Source organism: Barbus barbus (genome assembly GCF_936440315.1).
Source record: "Barbus barbus genome assembly, chromosome: 26".
NCBI classification, from domain to species: Eukaryota; Metazoa; Chordata; class Actinopteri; order Cypriniformes; family Cyprinidae; genus Barbus; species Barbus barbus.
In genome coordinates, this window is record NC_136754.1 from 24,546,531 (window position 1) to 24,566,630 (window position 20,100).

The 20,100-nt window shown below is 38.3% G+C and overlaps 1 protein-coding gene across 2 annotated transcripts in view; it reads left to right on the forward strand.

The window, feature by feature from the left end:
• LOC306845708 (E3 ubiquitin-protein ligase mib1-like) overlaps window positions 1-14,647 on the forward strand; it is a 63,202-nt gene extending 48,555 nt beyond the window's left edge. The window contains exons 14-22 of one of the 2 annotated variants that reach the window (XM_079378655.1): window positions 98-184; window positions 715-873; window positions 7,140-7,321; window positions 7,494-7,683; window positions 8,102-8,180; window positions 9,549-9,668; window positions 11,699-11,770; window positions 12,172-12,272; window positions 12,871-14,647. In XM_079378655.1, the coding sequence (XP_079234781.1) occupies window positions 98-184; window positions 715-873; window positions 7,140-7,321; window positions 7,494-7,683; window positions 8,102-8,180; window positions 9,549-9,668; window positions 11,699-11,770; window positions 12,172-12,272; window positions 12,871-13,011 (1,131 nt within the window). In that variant the 3' untranslated portion in view covers window positions 13,012-14,647. The remainder of the gene's footprint in view (window positions 1-97; window positions 185-714; window positions 874-7,139; window positions 7,322-7,493; window positions 7,684-8,101; window positions 8,181-9,548; window positions 9,669-11,698; window positions 11,771-12,171; window positions 12,273-12,870) is intronic. The other variant, XM_079378656.1, reaches the window with a different exon arrangement.
• The last annotated feature ends 5,453 nt before the right edge of the window (window positions 14,648-20,100 follow it).

Consider the following 20,100-nt stretch of genomic DNA (forward strand, 5'->3'; position numbering starts at 1 on the left):
TTTTTAAGCCACTATATCATGCATCTATAAAAATGTAAATATCACAGTGGCTAAAGTTGAAAGCATTTATTCTTTCTCTGTGTTGCTCTTTCCATAGGGAAGTGCCAATTTGGACATACAGAACGTTAACCAGCAGACGGCACTGCACCTTGCTGTAGAACGTCAGCACACCCAGATAGTGCGAGTAAGTGGTTCTGTCTTCCCCTGTTTTTTTTTTTTTTATTTCCTTTCAGTGTTTGACATCTACACCCCTCAGTTAGTGTTTTGGCTCCCTACTCAACACAAACGTATTGATGAACCAATGTAGCTAAGTGCTCCAGCTAAAGATTTAAATGCATGGATTTCTGCAGATTTATCCCCTCCAATTGAATTCATTTAGTCCTGAGCAATCTAGACTACTCCAGGAGAGGTATGGGAAGCGGGGATGGAAAAGGGGAATCAGTGGGAGCTAAAGCACCATCTTGTGGTCATATAAGAGCAATGTAACTCTCCTCTTTTCAAAGCATCTGTATTGGCATAGTCTATTGAGAAGGATTCTCAAGTAATAACCAAACAAACATGTGCTTATTGTGTCTAACACTTTATCTTATTTTTTGTCATATAAAATACATGATGAAATTTGACACATGTTTTAGATGTCATTGTTAGCTTGTTCATCTGCATCGGTGAACATGAGAACACACTGGTTCAATTCTTTCCTCTGTTTGTGTCCAGCTCTTGGTGCGAGCTGAGGCAAAGTTGGACGTGCAGGACAAGGACGGAGACACGCCACTGCATGAGGCCCTGCGTCACCACACACTGTCCCAGCTGCGCCAACTTCAGGACATGCAGGACGTCAGCAAAGTGGAGCCCTGGGAGCCCTCCAAAAACACAGTATGTACAGAGAAGTATATAAACGGCACAAGTGTTCTCAATAAAAGCTTTAGGTTCACAATGTCAAGTAGTAAACACTTTCAGTATTTGATTAGAAGTGGCGGGATCAAATCGCAAATACTGAAAGTTGTTTTCTAGTTTAAATCAGTTATTAATTTATTTAAAAAAAGCATGCAAGACAATACAATACACACTATTACAGATATAGCGCCCTATGGATTCTGTTTTATTTTTGCAAGTTCAAGTTTTATTTTTCTCCAATTCCATTGTTTTCCATTTTAATTTTTCTGGTTTCTGGATTCCGTTTTAATGTTTAAATTTACTTTCAGTAATGTCTATGGTAGGTCTGATTAAATGAAATAATACAACTTATTAGAACCGGATTTACCAGAAATCATATTTTTAGAGCCCTGTGACACACAAACCATGCAGACTTCATATTTAAATACTCTTTCTGCATTTTAATATTCACAGACACTAGTCCAAATCATGAAATTGTGCTGCCCTACTTTTGATTTATTCTTTCAAAATTTGCCAAATTTTGTCATTCCATGTTATACTGTAAAGCAAAATGATTTAATGCCGCGATTCTCTCCAAATTTTTGCATCACGGAAATCATAAGACCCTACAGATACATTTTGTTGTCATGCTCTGTGCACCTCTGCAGTTTAAGCATCCTAAAGTAAGCATCCAACTACTGTTCCATGCAATGAACATTATAAATTTGTGAAACATGATTTACTCCGAGACGTAAGTGTGATAGGGACAGTGTAGATGCTCTGAAAATGTAAGTGCTTTTCTCAGGCTTGTCCCTGTGTTAACAATGATAGATCGTACTCTGCTATAAGAGCCATTTCCCTGCTGTTACATGAGTAACCGGCCCAATGAGCCACAGTTCCACTGCAGTCCAGTGTCCTATATACTACACAATCCTTCAGGTGAGACATTCTCCACTGATTATCCCATCGCCTTTCTTGGGATTGCATATATTTGTGGAAAATTGAGTGGGAGGAGAGAAAGCAGAAAGACGACAGCTTTGGCAGACAGCAGCCTAATCAAGACATTTACAGTCAAATCACCAAGCCTATGAACTCTATCAGAGCAGATTTAAAATACAATGAATACCCTGTTCTCCGGTAAATGATCCCAAATGTGACACAGTAGAAAGAAAGAACACTTCATACTGAACATCAGAGAGCTAGATTTGATGTGATTGGTCTTGAGGCTGATTTATACTCGCCGCATCCGAAAGTTTGCTTGGGTGCGTGCGGGAAATATGACGTCATCGCAGTGTTGGCGGAATTTCGCGTGAAGGTGTGCACGGCATTTTTTGTAACTTTCCGCGCAGCTTCGTTTCCCAAGATGCACGACTTCAGGGCAACTCTAGCCGAACATGCACGTCTGTGCTGGCATTTATGTGAAACCGAAGCAGTTTGATGTGAATTTCAAACTCCACCAGGTGCCTTTTGACACTTTGAGGGAAAACAATGCATTGTTGTTTTGCATAGTTTGTCCAAGGCTTTTCAATTAAAGTACGTTTTATTTTTGTATAAAACTAGAATTAGAATTAATTTAGTTACTATTTATACACTATTTGCTTAAAGTTGTCTTGTGTTTGATGCGAAATAAACTAGGGATGCACGATATTGGAATTCTGCCGATATTCGATATGCCGATTTTTTCCAACTAATTTTGGCCGATATCGATGCCGATACCGATATATTTCCTTTTGTTTGGAAACAACACCAAGTTTCTCCTGTGCAGAAATTATAAGCAAAATATTATTAGTTTTGGTTAGTTTTTAACAAGAACTTATTTATTAGAATTAAATAAAAAATAATAAAGATTTTTTAACAGTACATTGAAGCTTTGAAAATAAATATAAATCAACTATATCAATCGCTGCATTTTTTCCCCCAGAAAGATGCAGTGTTAACCCTAATATTTTATTTTAAGATTTAACATTTGTAGATGGTCTAAAACAAGAGTTGTAAAAATTCTGAAAATCTTTTAGAGCTCATGATTTGTTTAAAAAACAAAACGTTACACATTAATGAATAAATCAGTATATATAAAATTATTTAATTTACAAGTGTCATGTTTGTGATTTTTTTTTTTTCATGTAAGCTATAGCTTCTGACCATTAAATCAAAACATACTTATTTTATTACATCAATTACTGCTTTATTTAATCAGAAACACAGTCTAAATGTTATTTGTGTAGGCTATTTTACTTTTAATTTAATTAGAAGTAGGCCAACTGCGCCCCTACTATTAAAACTACTTACCGAACGGCATTAGGACCTGGGGGAGGCTGTCACTGCTGCCCCTGCTTGTGCTATAACTGTTTACTCTATCCCACACCGAACGCGTCATTCTGTACATGCCTTCACACATTAAATGCAGCGATCCAAAACAGTCAATCTATTCATCATTCAGACAAAACTTTGCTTCAAGAATGAGCCACATTGTTGACGTGATCTAATCGCTAGCACAACCTGAGCACATGCGAGTTAACCCCTTCCCCTTATCGGCAAGACATATCGGCATAATTTTGCATGTCAGGCCGATGCCGATATTTACATTTAAAGTCATTATCGGCCGATTTCGATATCAGTCCGATAATATTGTGCATCCCTAAAATAAACCCAGAAGCTTAAGATTGTTAATATAATAAATGATTAATTCATCAACTCCATCCATCACGTGAGAAGTCTTGTACCGCAAATGACGACTTCTCACCGGTGATTCCCGATGGTTTTAGATGACAATTACTCCTCGTCGCCCCCTGTCGTTTCGAAGAATATGACAACAGTGAACGCGATAAGAATAAAAGCCTTGTCAGTTTGGGAAGGTGTGTGCACAGTCAGTGGAGGCTCGCAGAGCAGATCCAGGCAAAAATATAACTCCCATTTCACTCTGTCAATCTCCAGATTCTTATAGCTTTTCTGTTCATATAAAGTTAAATTGAGTCTGTAGGTTTTAGCCCGCTTTTTTACAGTGTTACGCGTTTTAACCAATCACACACCGTTATGCTGAGCTTATGAATGCAATGGCCAATCAGAGGCGTGTCTGTCATCTCTGAGACAGCGGAGTTTCGTTGTTCACCAGTAGTTTAAAAGTAGAATCTATGACTCCCAGGGTTTCTAAAGCCTTACTAAGTTTTGTATGAGGAACAGACTGAATCTGACTGATAATTTCACTTTCAGTTGAGCTGTTAACCACTGTGTAGAGATCATAAATCAGATTCATAGAAAACAACTGAACCAATTAACTGTAAACATTTCAAAAGAATGATCAATTCACAAATTTGATGGTTTTAGTGAAGAACACTAGACCTTTTATATAATACTTTTATGCTACTTCTGTGCTCGTCTTGAAGCTTGAAACATCCAGCCCCTGTTATTTAATATCCAATTTTGTGTTCCAAGGAAGATTTTATAATTTAGGTTTTAGGTAGTTTATTTTGTTTGGGATGTCTTTGTATGTGTAAAAAGATCATAAAAATGAGGGATGAGGGAATATATGTAAACCCTTCAAACAGGGTAAAGTTAATAGATCACATCAGAACAACTGATCTGCAGGTTTTTCTCTGCACTGCTGCTGGTGTACTTGAATTCTTCCATCAGTGCCATTGTTTCTTACGTGTTTCACAGCACTTATCTGTGACCTCCCATCCCCACAGCCTTTCTTTATCTTCATTAACACATTATGCTATCAATACACTCTGGATCAACTGTCAAACTCTGACCATAACGTCTGACACCAGACAGACTGACGATGCCGGTCCCATGCACCCTATCTTTTACAGTCTTTGTAGCTCCTCTTACGCCTGACCCCAGTCCTGCCAGTTCACATCATCGCCTCTCCACGACTGTCGTTAATCAAGCGCTGTGTGACAGGAGGCTGCTTCCAGGCCAGCGGTCGGCCATTTATTAACACAAACAGTGTGACAAATCTCTCTCCCTATCAAGCCATCACACTTACCACATGCAGCAGATGGAGAGTCGGGCCATCCATTTAAAACACTCCACTGATGTAATCAGTATGCCGAGATCTGCCCACTTTCATTAGCTCAATATGGTCTATAGCATTTCATCACTCCAGATTAATCTGTTTATCCAACATTGCATCATGGACATGAATGGGGCTCTTGTGTTTCTTTACGCAGAAGTCAATTAATGATTATTTTAGTCATGTTTATTAAGACAAGCATCACTGTTAATGTTGCTTATATCGGTTAACAGTGATTTCGGTTAAGTGGGTTCTTTTTGTTTTTTTTATCTGGAAAATGATAATTCAGGAAAAAAAACCTGAACGTGGAATTAGAAATTTAGGAATTTGTGCAATCGGTAGTTTCCAAAAGCCTCAATAGTTCCCTGTGCAGATTTTGCTGGTGTTCAAGTTGGTCCCGCAAATTCTTATGCATGAGCAGTGCTTCACACATCACTACTTTATTGGGTTGTTCCAAACCCATAAGACTTTCATTCATCTTCAACACAAATGAAGATTCACAAACAAGTGAGATTTCTGTCCTTCCATTGAAAATCCAGGTAACCAAAACTTAAGACATAGTAAACGGAATCATATGACTCCAGGCTGTTTAATCAAAGTCTTCTGAAGAGACATGATTGCTTTTGAGCTCATGGGAACCAATAAGGTTTGTCCTCTCATGTCTCGCAAGTAGTACCATATTTGATGAGCTCTATGTATGTGCATTGATCAGTGTTTTTATGTGAATAAAGGCCTAAATGAAATCCGTTCATCATAAAGCAATCATGTCTCTTCAGAAGACCCTGGATTAAACCGCTCAATTCATACAGATTATGTTTACTATGTCTTTAACATTTCAAAGCATCAAAGTTTTGGTTGCGTAGGCTTTCAGTGGAGGGGCATAAATCTAAGGATTCAATCAAAATATTTCATTCAGTGATGAAAAGAAAACTGTTAAGTAGAAATCCAACACTTTCATTAGAAACAGTAGTGGTCTGCTCATAGGAGCTATTTTAACTAGTCCCATGTATAGTTAAAGGTGGGGTAAGCGATTTCTGGAAGCCAATGTTGATATTTTAAATCACCAAAACAAACACGCCCCTACCTCAAAAGGATCTCCCCCCTATTTTGATAGCTCGGCCCCACACATACGCAATCTACGCAACCCAGGCAACGATTAGTTCTGTGAAACAAAGCAAAACCAATGCTACACCGTGTCTACGCCAGACACGAGCGGCGTGCCAAAATACTACAGAAGTCATTATAATCAGTGATGCTGTCTACACTGGATGCTGCACTGCGCGGCGCGGCGCGTCAAATCCCTGACAGAAAACTGCTGCCGCATTCTATTTAAGACGTGCTGACACAAATTTCAAATGATTTTCAACGGTCGCTTTGTTGCGTCCAGTGTAGGCAGACTTTAGCTGTTGTGGCACAGCGCGTCTGGTGTAGACATGGTGTTACTCACCTATCGAGAAGAACCAAAGCAACCTCGGTGTCCTTCCGCTCCTTGAGTTCTCTCCAACGCTGGAAAGCTAATCCGATATTTACTCTTGGCCTACTTCTTGCCTTAAAGTTCCGCAGATGTTTTACTCTTTTGTTTTTCATTCACCATCTCTATCATTCTGTTGCTCGGCTGTTCACTGAACACTCTCCTCCACATCATGAGTAGACACGCCCCTTACTGCTGATTGGCTACAAGTTTGCTTTGGTACTCGGCCCCGACTCGGTTTTCTAAAGTGCTTGTGAAAAATTACGTACCCCACCTTTAAGTAAGTTAGTTTGTATTGGATATACAGAAATGGATATGAAATGGATATACAGTAGGGTTGTGCAATTAAATCGTATTCGATTATCATGCGCATCTCGTCAGTAAAGCCGGTTCAGTGATTGGCAGTAAATCGCCATCACCTGCTTTCAAATGGAGCGGGAATTACTACACGGGGCCGTAGTTCAACGACAATATCGCGTTCATAATCGCAGACGAATCGCCTTCGATTATGAACACGAAATTGCATAGCTTGTCAGTGAACTACGGTTCTGTGTAGTAATTCCCGCTCCATTTGAAAGCAGGAAGCTTGCACTATACAGAATATAGAATTCTCTCTGAAGACAATTATTATGATTATTTTTTTTTTTTTTTTTTATAGGCTGCACTGTTCTCATTTTAATCGCGTAGTATAATTAATTAAACTTCAACATGGGTAATTGTGACTTTAATAGATAAGCTGTATTAATCTGCTGTTTTTGACTCTGTGGTGAATCTTCACAGTTAATTATGGGACTGGGCACTCAGGGGGCTGAGAAGAAGAGTGCAGCTTCTATTGCTTGCTTCCTGGCGGCCAATGGAGCTGACCTCACCATTCGTAACAAGAAGGGCCAGTCTCCTCTGGACCTGTGCCCCGACCCCAGTCTCTGCAAGGCCCTTGCTAAATGCCACAAAGAGAAGACTAGGTATGCACATCTGCCCAAACAGTGGGGCATCTATTGAAGCTTGCACTACAGACATTTGAAATTAACTTTCCTGCTATTCATTAATTATTAATTTTGCCTATTCATCCTTTAATCCATCTGCACTGTATATCTCAATCAATGTTTTTCTCCTCTCTTCCTCTCTTGTCCACAGTGGGCAGGTTGGCTCCCGTAGCCCGTCTTTACACAGTAATAATGAGACTCTTGAGGAATGCATGGTGTGCTCGGATATGAAGAGAGACACTCTTTTTGGCCCCTGTGGTCATATTGCTACCTGCTCTCTCTGCTCGCCTCGTGTCAAGAAGTGTCTCATTTGTAAGGATCAGGTCCAGTCCAGAACCAAGGTACAGAAACCTACCTCGCTAGTTTCATTGTGCATGCATATGTGACCCTGGACCACAAAACCAGTCTTAAGTCGCTGGGGTATATTTGTAGCAACAGCCAACAAATACATTGTATGGGTCAAAATTATTGATTTTTCTTTTATGCCAAAAATCATTAGGACATTAAGATCATGTTCCATGAAGATATTGTTAATTTCCTAGTGTAAATATCAAAACTTAATTTTTGATTAGTAATATGCATTGCTAAGAACTTCATTTGGAATTTAAATTTTTAAATTTTCTCAATATTTAGATTTGTTTGCAGATTCCAGATTTTCAAATAGTTTCATCCCAAAAATGGACCCTTATGAGGTTTTGTGGTCCAGGGTCACATATTCACATGTGCCATAGTTAACCCTTCTCTTTTTCTCACCCACAGATTGAGGAGTGTGTGGTTTGCTCTGATAAAAAGGCATCTGTGCTTTTCCAACCCTGTGGTCACATGTGTGCCTGTGAGAGTAAGTCAGCTTGCTTTCTTCTCCCACACCACACCTCTTCTCTCATCGCCTCATGTGATTATCTCTTATCCAGACAAAAAAAACTTTTTCTGTCATCTGGCTTGTGAGAATATCACACATCACATGACTGTGATACAGATACTGACATCTAGGTGTTCACATACTGGATGAGCATAAAATATGGGTGACTCTCTCAAAATTTGTCTAGAACATTCCCTGCTCTTTTTTCACACCATAGGACCATTTTATTAATTGAGAATATTTTTTGAAATTCAAGCACAATTTCCTCCACAATTATGATTGTTGTAATGCAGCATCTGATTTTTATGACTCAAAATGAATATTTAATGCTTTTTCAGATGTATTCATAAATGATGGTAGTATTTGTTGTACTGCCTTTATGTCTGAATGCATTACAGTATTGACAGTTTGGGGTTAAAATGCACTTGTCATGCATGTCACAATGCAAAAAAGGAAACTAAAAGTAGGCTTTTTCGGTATACAAAATATAATATCTTATTTTGTCCTATTTTGTTTTGGAACGAATTAGAACATGGACAGGTGCTTTACAAATTCGAGATTCACTTTTCCCATGGGTTAGCTTTTTTTATTTTTTATTTAATCAAAGGTCAATTTTAAAAACCTAATTTAAAAGTCTATATCTTTATTTTTTCTCGCCACAAATAGCTGGCATGGTGTTAAACTATAAACAAACAAACTTACCTTGGGATAATCCGACAAAAAATGAAGCACATCACAGTGATGAAAATGTCTTAGAGGTTAGGTTGAAGCTCAGTGAATTGTTTGCTCTCAGCAAACATCCCTCCTGCCAGATGCCCTGAGTTTCATTCTCTCTATTTCACCATTTATCACGTCAGCAAGACCCTCCTTTTCAGTTTGGTTTTGTCAGCCTTAACCTCAAACCGCAACCGCCTGTTCTATGGGTATTTACTTCATTTTCTTTCTATTTAACAAGCTAACTTAACCCTATAACGCCTGGCATATGAAATAATAGTCAGAAAAATATGTATTTATTTGAAATGGAACTGGTAATTGAACCAGTAAACAATTGAGCTTTTACATATTTTCTAAAAAGTTTGCATATGTGCATTTGTTGAGTATAAATTTGAGTATAATGGCTTTTACGGCTCATATAGTAAAAAATAGGAGAATATGGAGGTCATATTTGAGGAAAAAATACCTCCGATTACAGAAGGTATGTCGTAGATTGTGTGCAACGGGTATTTCAAAGTTTTGATCATGTTGAAAAGAGAGGCCTTCGAATCAAGTATCGTATAGTGTGTATATAATATAGGAGACAGATATAGGATTAGAAGCTAACCCTGTACTTTGTGTGTGTTCCTGCAGACTGTGCCAACCTGATGAAAAAGTGTGTACAGTGTCGGGCCGTGGTGGAGCGCCGCACTCCCTTCGTTTTGTGCTGTGGAGGGAAAGGTATGGAGGATGCCACTGATGATGAGGACCTTAGTGAGTGAACTTCCACACGTTCCCGTTTTTATTTCTCTTTCCTCTCTCTGCCTTGGTTCTCATGTCTCTCATGTTTAATATTTATGTTGGCTTTAGTTGGTGCTGCTCTGTTTCTATTGCCCGCGCACTTTTCTCTCCCCATTGTTATGACTAATCTGTTATTTCCCAAATGTGTTTTCATGACTCAAATCAGAGGTGTAGCCCCTCCTCTTAATGCATAATATCAACACCCTGGAATGAGCTTTGTAATGGCTCTGGAATGTCTTAGTAACATGTACTACGAGTTATAAGGATTTTTAGGAAGTCACTTCACGCAGACGTGTGCAAATGAATCCCCCGAATTCATTTTTCACAGAACACATCGAATATTTCTATAATTGGACACGTCAAAGGGGCTATCCAAGATTTATTTTAGTCCCATCTTATTTTGAGTTGTGATTCACCACTCTTTGTTACTACATCGTTCCTTTTGTATGTGATCATGACACTGCCCATGTTCTTTATGTTGGTTTAGTTTGAGTTCAAAGGGATACTGGTGTAAGTTCACTTTTTTTACAGTGTTTATTTATAGAGAGAAGGATCTGTTTCTTTTTAGCCTCGCTTAGATGTCTAACACATCCATCCATGCTGACATCTCTGCTGACCTACAGACATGCTGATCCACACAATCATGCACACACACACACACACACACACAGTCCAGTCAACAGAGGAATGTAGCCTTTAGCTCTTATCTCAGTCTGTCTTTAGTGCCTGAGCTCTGTTTGTTGTAAGGCGCCACTTTTCCACACACACAAAACCAAAGCAGCATCCCGTATAGACCTAACCCCCCCCATGTAGACGGCGCAATGAGAGAGAAATGCCACCATAGATGGGATTCTCTTCTGCTTCAGTCACTTTAAAGACTAGAGCACTTCGGTCCCCACATACAAGAGGCTCCTCACTCTAAAAGAGGATGTAATAAACTGGCATCTGAAGGCTGTGGTCCATCAAGTAGGCCTAGAACTTGATTTCCACTGAGGAGAACTTGAATATGAACACAGGAAACATCCGCTAATGATGCTGTCAGACAGATTCTACATCGTTTTTGGAAAATAAGATTGGGAGACTGTTAAATGACCTGGTGGAAATGATCCAGTCTTGTTAGCCGACCCCTGAGGCCAAGAAATGTCTCTCACTGTGCTGCCATAAATTTCCCCCTTAGTGAATATCCATCTAATTTTTTCCCAACTTGTCGGGCTTAAAATTAACCAGTCTGTCTGTCTTCTTTCATACTAATCCATTATAAAAAAAATCTCCATTTCAGGCCTCTCAGCACTTGCGGCCTCTAAAACCTTTTTGCTGTAAATGGTTTTTTTTTTTTTTTTCACTGAATGAAAACCATAAAGAATTAGGGATGCAAGATATATTGATAACATTGCGGTAACACTTTAGAATAGGGAACACTTATTCACTATTAACTACGACTTTTCCCTCAATAAATTCCTAATTTGTTGCTTATTAATAGTTAGTAAGCTAGTTGTTAAGTTTAGGTATTGGGTAGGATTAGGGATGTAGAGTAAGGCATTAATATGTGCTTAATTAGTACTAATAAATAGCTCAAATTCTAGTAATATGCATGCTAATATGCAGCTAGGTAAGAGACCCTAAAATAAAGTGTTACCCATATTGCTTATTGGCTGTTATTGGAGATGTTTAAATTTCAAAATTGGATATATATTTGGTGGTAATGGATAAGTATTTGTGGGCTTATTAATATCAGCCAGAATTTTAATATCAGTGCATCCCCTCTTAAAATCTTTCCTTTATAATAGTGACTGTCGTCTCTTCCGTAGCCGTAAATGATGGATACCTTGATGAACAAGGCCTCCCTTCCACAGCAGCTGTGTCAAAAACTTACATTAACTTGCTCTTCCCTTTGCTCCCTCTAAAGAATATTTATAGCTAGAATATGCCACAGGCTGGATTGATCCCCGAGCCAACAGCAGGGGTGCTTGCATTACATAACACTGTGACTGGTTGCTTCTCAGCAGGGGGCTCTAACTCAATGGCAGGGGGGTCGCAGGATCTTCTCCAGCCCAACAATCTGGCACTAAGTTGGTGTAAGTATTCTATTCCTCACCCCAAATTCTTCCTGCCACAACTCCTTCCTGCTCCTTTGGGCTCACAGTCCATATCTCCACCCCAGCATACGTCATTCTCTCTGGCCTGCACTACACAAATAGGAGAGGCCGTCAAGTGGGACCATAGGCCTGCTTGCAGCCTGCTGCGATTCAGTGCTGCAGGTTGATTCCGCACAAGGGTACCCCATATAAACCATGTAAAGTGTCAGAACAGGCACAGAACTTCTAGAATCATCATGCAATTCCTCTGTAAATATTTGCCAAGTTAGAAGGCTCTGGGATCTGCAAATGCTGAGGCCCAGGGCTCCAAGTTCACCATCTGCATGATTGGCTATTGAACTGGTGATACTTTTCTCAGTGGTCTCTGCTTTGCCTTTCAGCCAGCGGAAATATCCCAGCCTTGCAGAGGGACAAAGACAACACTAATGTCAACGCAGATGTACAGAAGTTACAACAGCAGCTGCAGGATATCAAAGAGCAAGTGAGCATTGCAGTTTATAGTAGGGGCGTAATGAATCACTGGTTTACTCGACGCATCGATTACAATTTCAGTCGATGCATTTGCATCAATATTGAAATGTGAATTTTAATTGAATCAAATTTTTGGTCAATAATTATTGAAAATGCTAAAAAGGGAATGAATCGCATTTTTGTAATGTTTTATTCAAATATTTGAACGCATTAATGCATCAAGCATCATTTGCACAATTCAAAATGATTGTGTTGACAAGTATTCGTTAACACAGTCGGTTATGTCTTTAGAGAACATAAATGTGCATTAGGTCTTAAAGTGACAGCAGCCTAATATATCTGCTGCTGCCTACTGCCTACGTTCTTAACATTAATCAAAAAACAAAAGACAATCAATTGCTCTTTAATAAGATTCAGTGGCAGTTTATTTGATTACAGTGAAGGCTATTCAGTGTTTTATTTCCATAGTATCTCATATTTCAATAAATTTCAATCAAATCGATCCACTGTCTAACCAAAGATTCTAACCCCTAATTGTAATAGTTTTCTGCATATGCAATTTTCTGCAGTAATTGCTCATTTAACAAACATGTTTGCCTTCCACTCAGACTATGTGCCCCGTATGTCTGGATCGCCTAAAGAATATGATCTTCATGTGCGGTCATGGCACTTGTCAGCTCTGTGGAGACCGAATGAGCGAGTGCCCCATCTGCCGCAAGGCCATCGAACGTCGCATCCTACTTTACTAGAGCGCCGGGCCATAGCAACATCCCTGTTTTCCAGCCACAGAGCGTGCTGCTGCTCTCATAAGCACCTTTCCTGTATCCGCAAGGCTCTCTGTGTCCACGCTAAGCTAAGAGTCATCAGTGTTACATCTTTATTTGGTCTTTTACCCTCGATATTTGTTCAGTTAACTTCAGTTTTCTGTTTGCTTGGATTATGTTCAGCAAGAGGAGGAAGAATCTTGCTTAACTACTTCATCTTGCCATTTTGTTCATGCAAGTGCCCACGAGCAATTCAGCAACACCTATAAGACATGAACTGACACTGTCAGGGTCTGCTGTTTCATCTTTTATTATGTCAGTGTATTATGCTCATATATCCTGATGCAAACAATTGTATCTACAGTATCTGTGTAGGTCATGATACAGCATGGTGAAATGTAGAACGTGACTGAACTCTGTCCCACTGAATGTTTGGAAATTTGTTTAAAAGTCTCATTCTGTATGACGTAGCATTCAGTTTAAAGTCGTGTAAATGTAAAGCATCTGCATTTACTGGCGGAAGAAAGTTTGTCGTGCTCAAACAGTGAAATAAAACATTCACCTTTTAGCAGTACTGTTAGTATAACATTGCATGTTCCTCTCTTGAATTGCTGCTGTACTACAGTATATACACAGAGTATTATTGTGACACCATGGCTCGTCACCTGATCAATGCAGGAAAGCGCATATTTCCATGCAAACTGATCCTTGTTGTCTTTAAAAGGATATTCATTTACTATACAACCATCATTATTGGATTGTTCTCCAGCAGTCCTACTTTATGCATCATATTGTCTTGCCAGATATTTAATACAAAAAAGTTTTGAATAGAAATTGCTGGTCTTATGCTATTGTTCCAAAAACATGAAAAACATTTCATTACATTTTGGGAATAAGGTGCTGTTTACCTTTACCTTTACCTTTCTAGTTAATGTATTTTTACCTTTTTCTTCTAAATCTGAAAGACTTGGAATATACTATGGAAAATCACCTGTAAGCTGTAATTGTTAATTGGGGCCTTACTTTAATTCGGCCACATGAATACCTGAGCAAAGAGAATTTGCAGTAGAGGACTGTTCATCAAAATAGTCTTTCATGAACAATTTGACATCTTTCTGTGCTTGTCAATATATATACTACAAAGATTTTTTTTTTTTTTATCCTTTGGCCCGTTCCATCATTGAGGAGGTCTAAAATTACGTCTACAGTTGTTTTACTTCAGTGCGACTCAACACTGCAAAGCAGACATTTTTACTGGAAGCAAAAGTAGCTTCATACTTTACCTTTTCCAGGATTTGTATCACACATCTTTTATGGTCTTTCTTTTCCAGTATTAGTCTTTTTGTGATCATTATAACATAAAAAAACTAGATGCACTAATATACCTTAATGGTAGACTTGTATTGTCATGATTACTCAAACAGCCTGTTTTGTACCTTATATTCATTAAGCAAAAAACTGCCCTGGTTTAAGAAACACATTTTTTTCTTTTGTTGTTGAATGAGTGTTTAATGTATGATGTACAACATTTATCATAGGAGAAATTCTTTTTGCCCTGTATTGCAATTTGCTTTGAACATGCATTGCGGAATAAAGATCTAACAAAACGGATTACTTCACAAAAGATGCTGCATTTTCGCCTTTTGTTTCTAGACTCAGTCACTTCAGATGATCAGAATGAACAAACCAGAATTGAATGTTGGTTTTCTTGATTAAGTATTATTGCAATTCCCAGAGACGATCCTGCATAACAGAATAGAAGAATGGCAGGTAGTCAGTCGACTGGGTTCTTGTGCATTTTGAAATAATCCAATTAGACAAAACGATCCATGTAGGGCCAGTGTGGTCATGCTTGAAAGCAGAAGATTAAACTCAACTCATCCATAGAGAAAGATGTAATGGAAAAAGGCAGCACGACACATCTCTTGAGCCTTGATATGGGCGTTACTGAGAGCTTTTACATCCTGTGTATCGACCGATTCATTCATAACCACGACTTCTCCTCTTCTGATGACAGAGCGGCCTCTTACTGGGGAAGATATATAAACCACTCAGCTAGCGCCGATGTTTCTTCCAAAAAACCTGCGGATCCTTGATTCTGGCAGAGTGCATTAATGGAGATTTGTAACATCTGAAATTTCATTCTTGGCTCTCATCTTCCTGTTAATGTCCCCTGTGCCGCACAAGTGTGTTTGGAGCTGCACAGAGTCATCAAAGCGTTTTGGGCTGAGAAAAGAGTTTAATGGGGCTGATTAGAGAAATGGGCCTCGTGGGATCTGCTGACATTCAGCTGGCCATCTGTCATCCGGACTGCAAGCCTGCGGTCATTGTTTAGGATGTGGAATTGTATTGAGACCTCTGAAGCGGGATTTAATCATACACACTACCGTTCAAAAGTTTGGGGTTGGTAAAATGTATAGAGTAAAATTGAAATCCATCTCTTATGTTCACCAAAGCTCCCTTTTTTGATCAAAAATAGTAATAGTAAAATCTAACAATAATTATTTTTATTATTATCTTAATAGCCTTTATTATTTTAATAGCCTATATATATATATATATATATATTCTCTAGTATTGAATGTAACATGATCGTGCAGAAACATTTCTTATTCTTATCCATGTTGAAAACTGTTGTGCTGCTAAACTTTTTTTTATGGAAACTACCTGACCCCCCCAAACCCCCAAAACCCCCGCCCCCTTAAGTTCAAAGGAACAGTAAATTATTTGTAATAGAATTATAGATGTCTTCAGTTAAGATATTAATTTAATTGAAAAAAAAACTTACTGAATCTTAAACTTTTGAATAGTTGTATATAACTCCTACATATTAAAAGCATAATAAATAATAATATAGCAAAATGTTTCAAAAAGTTAAATTGAGCTTTATAAAAACATTCTTTTTCACTGAACGAACCAGCACCTCTGCAATTATTCTATTCAAATATGAAATATGACACTGCTACTTTTCTTTTCTTTCAGAAACCATTCTAGTATGCTGATTTGGTGATCAATAATAATGCTTCTTAATATTTGGTGTTTTTTCAGGATTCATTGATGAATAGAATGTTCAATAAACAGCATGTTCTGAAAATAGAAATCTTTTGTAACATTATAAAATATTACCTTCACTGCCACTTTTGATCATGCGGCCTTGCTGAAAGAAATACTATATATACACTCACCTAAAGGATTATTAGGAACACCATACTAATACTGTGTTTGACCCCCTTTCGCCTTCAGAACTGCCTTAATTCTACGTGGCATTGATTCAACAAGGTGCTGAAAGCATTCTTTAGAAATGTTGGCCCATATTCATAGGATAGCTTCTTGCAGTTGATGGAGATTTGTGGGATGCACATCCAGGGCACAAAGCTCCCATTCCACCACATCCCAAAGATGCTCTATTGGGTTGAGATCTGGTGACTGTGGGGGCCATTTTAGTAAAGTGAACTCATTGTCATGTTCAAGAAACCAATTTGAAATGATTCGAGCTTTGTGACATGGTGCATTATCCTGCTGGAAGTAGCCATCAGAGGATGGGTACATGGTGGTCATAAAGGGATGGACATGGTCAGAAACAATGCTCAGGTAGGCCGTGGCATTTAAACGATGCCCAATTGGCACTAAGGGGCCTAAAGTGTGCCAAGAAAACATCCCCCACACCATTACACCACCACCACCAGCCTGCACAGTGGTAACAAGGCATGATGGATCCATGTTCTCATTCTGTTTACGCCAAATTCTGACTCTACCATCTGAATATCTCAACAGAAATCGAGACTCATCAGACCAGGCAACATTTTTCCAGTCTTCAACCGTCCAATTTTGGTGAGCTCGTGCAAATTGTAGCCTCTTTTTCCTATTTGTAGTGGAGATGAGTGGTACCCGGTGGGGTCTTCTGCTGTTGTAGCCCATCCGCCTCAAGGTTGTGCGTGTTGTGGCTTCACAAATGCTTTGCTGCATACCTATCGTTGTAACGAGTGGTTATTTCAGTCAAAGTTGCTCTTCTATCAGCTTGAATCAGTCGGCCCATTCTCCTCTGACCTCTAGCATCAACAAGGTATTTTCGCCCACAGGACTGCCGCATACTGGATGTTTTTCCCTTTTCACACCATTCTTTGTAAACCCTAGAAATGGTTGTGCGTGAAAATCCCAGTAACTGAGCAGATTGTGAAATACTCAGACCGGCCCGTCTGGCACCAACAACCATGCCACGCTCAAAATTGCTTAAATCACCTTTCTTTCCCATTCTGACATTCAGTTTGGAGTTCAGGAGATTGTCTTGACCAGGACCACACCCCTAAATGCATTGAAGCAACTGCCATGTGATTGGTTGATTAGATAATTGCATTAATGAGAAATTGAACCAGTGTTCCTAATAATCCTTTAGGTGAGTGTATATATATATATATATATATATATATATATATATATATATATATATATATATATACAATTTATGAATTTCTTTTTCCTATTTTGTTCTTACTCTTAACATTTGAATTAATGTATCACAATTTTGTAATGTAATGTATCACAACAAAAATATTAAGCAGCAAAAACTATTTCCATTATTGGCAATAAAAAAATTCTACAACAACAATTTAGCTTTGCCGTCATGTAATAAATTACATTTTTTTATTTTATTAAAATAGAAAAATGTTCTTTAAAATAATATTTCACAATATTACTGTTTTTACTGTATTTTTGATCAAATAAATGCAGCTTTAGTGAGCATGTGTGAACTTTTTAAAAAAAATCTTACTTATTCTAAACTTTTAGCCAGCAGTGTGGATCAATCCACCAACCTGTTGTTAGACTTTGATAAATTGAATAAAAATACATTTTTCCCAACTCTGCGCTACATTGCAGTGTTGTGTGTTAGAGACAGTGCTGTAGATTAGGAGATTTAGGAAGCAATTATCTTCTCAGCGGTTATCAGGCCTTCAGTTTGTGACAGAGTGACTGAGTGAACGCTTGGGCCCGTCACTCTCTCCTAGGGTACCAGACACAGACGGAGTCTCCCGCTGAGAGTGACTGACACCAGACTGGGGTACGAGAGCCAGAGAGATGACTAACGGCTTCAGGGGGAACCGGGCCCCTTGCGTTATCTTTACAGAGATCACACCTCTGCTATAGACAGCTGTTACAGAGAGAGGTGTCTGAGTGATTGATTGTGATCCTGAAGTGAATGTGTCAGAAACCACCACAAGGTGGCAGTGCCTGCTCTCGCCACATATTAGAGCCACTGCTTGAAGAGTTTGGCACACTGTCTAACATTTGGTTTGATTCAATTTAGAGATGAAATGCGTTGTCCCAGCTACCTAATATGCTGATTTGGTGCTCAAGAAGTATTGCTTATTATCAGTGTTAACATTTATATGTGAGATAATATATTTATTTCTTTTCTGATGACTAGAAAGAGCAGAATTCATTTAAAATTAATAATTGTAACATTATAAATGGATATTTTGATCAATTTAATGCATCTTTATTATCCTCATTATAGTAAAAATATTAAATTAAAAAAAAAATAATAATAATAATCTTGCTGACTCCAAAATTTTATATACTCCTATATACAGAAATTATAATAATTCCTAATATAGGTGACTGAAAATATATTGTTGGCATATAAATATAAATTACTGACAAAAAAAATAAATTATAAATTATATAAATCATAAAAATATCCATGTTTGGACTGAATGAACCAATACATCAGTTACTAATAAACTAACCTTCAAAATTTCAGATGAAACCCTTCTTCAGGCAACATATTTTATATATATGCCCATATAAATATGTTTGTTTTTTTTCTCTTTAATGCAAATTATCCAGGGAAAGATGTGATATTTAGGTGATATTTGTATTTTATTTATTTCCTTTCTTTCACTTTTGGATGCTTAGAAATATAAAATTCTTGACAGACAAATCCAAAAACAAAAAAGCTAAAAAAAAATAAAAAAAAGCATTCAGACTGAACAAACCACATCACATCAGCTACCAATAAACGAAAACCCGAGAACACGTCAAACACACGGGAGCCACACCTGCTTCAGACAGCGTTTTGTGCCTGTTTGTTGTAAGACATTGATCCTTGTGTCTGAAGGTCCTCACACGTCACCTCGCTCATGGCAGCGGGGGATATTTATGGCCTGGCGTTAATGACAGGCACGGGCAAAGGCCGTTAGGTCTGGACAGGCTCTTCTTGGTGTGCTGAGAGCGTAGGCCACAGGGCTCTGGAGTTCGGACCCTAGAGACGCCACCCAACCCCTCGCTGTTAAATCATAAAGAGGCCATGTTTTCTCCTCCCTTCGCTGTCTCAGGGCTCTGATTCTGTGTTTGTTGTGTAGATACAGGTTGGCCAGATGTGTCTGCCTCACCTCTGCTCAAGACACGCAGCACAGAAAGATTAAATAGTCAAAAAGATAGGTTGAATAAACAAGCTGCATAGTAGTACCGCTGACCTGTTCCCCATTCACAGTTTGATCACTGGATTTCGCAAGTGCCCACATGCACAAACACCTATAACTGATGAACTCGTGCCAGTTTCAGGAAGGACGCTTCTCTTAAATTTGTCCAGCATTCCTTTGAATGTGTATGTCTTTTCAGCACAGTGTTAACATACTGCAATTTACTGCATTTTAATGCAGAGCTTGCTATTTTTGCCCAAGCAATTGGCTAGATTTGATGTTTTTGTCAACAATGCTGCACATTAGTACATTTACCATTTATTTTCATACAGTGCTTGCTATCTTCACGCAGGTACTTTATTTGGTTTTCTGTGTGTGTGTGTGTGTGTGTGTGTATGTCAACATAATATCACCATATTTTATTATATAACTATTTAGCATCTGTTTAGGTAAAAGCCAAACTGCAATTTATTTTTTATTGTAATTATATAAGTAAATAAAGAATATATATGTCAAAATTTTTGAGATAAGGCTCACTTTATTTTACCTCATGAAACATCTAGAATGTAAAATTGCTTGGTATAATCATGTAAACGTTTAAAAAGCTGTTAATATTGACCTCTTTTTTGTTTCTATTTTATCTAAAGGTTTAAGG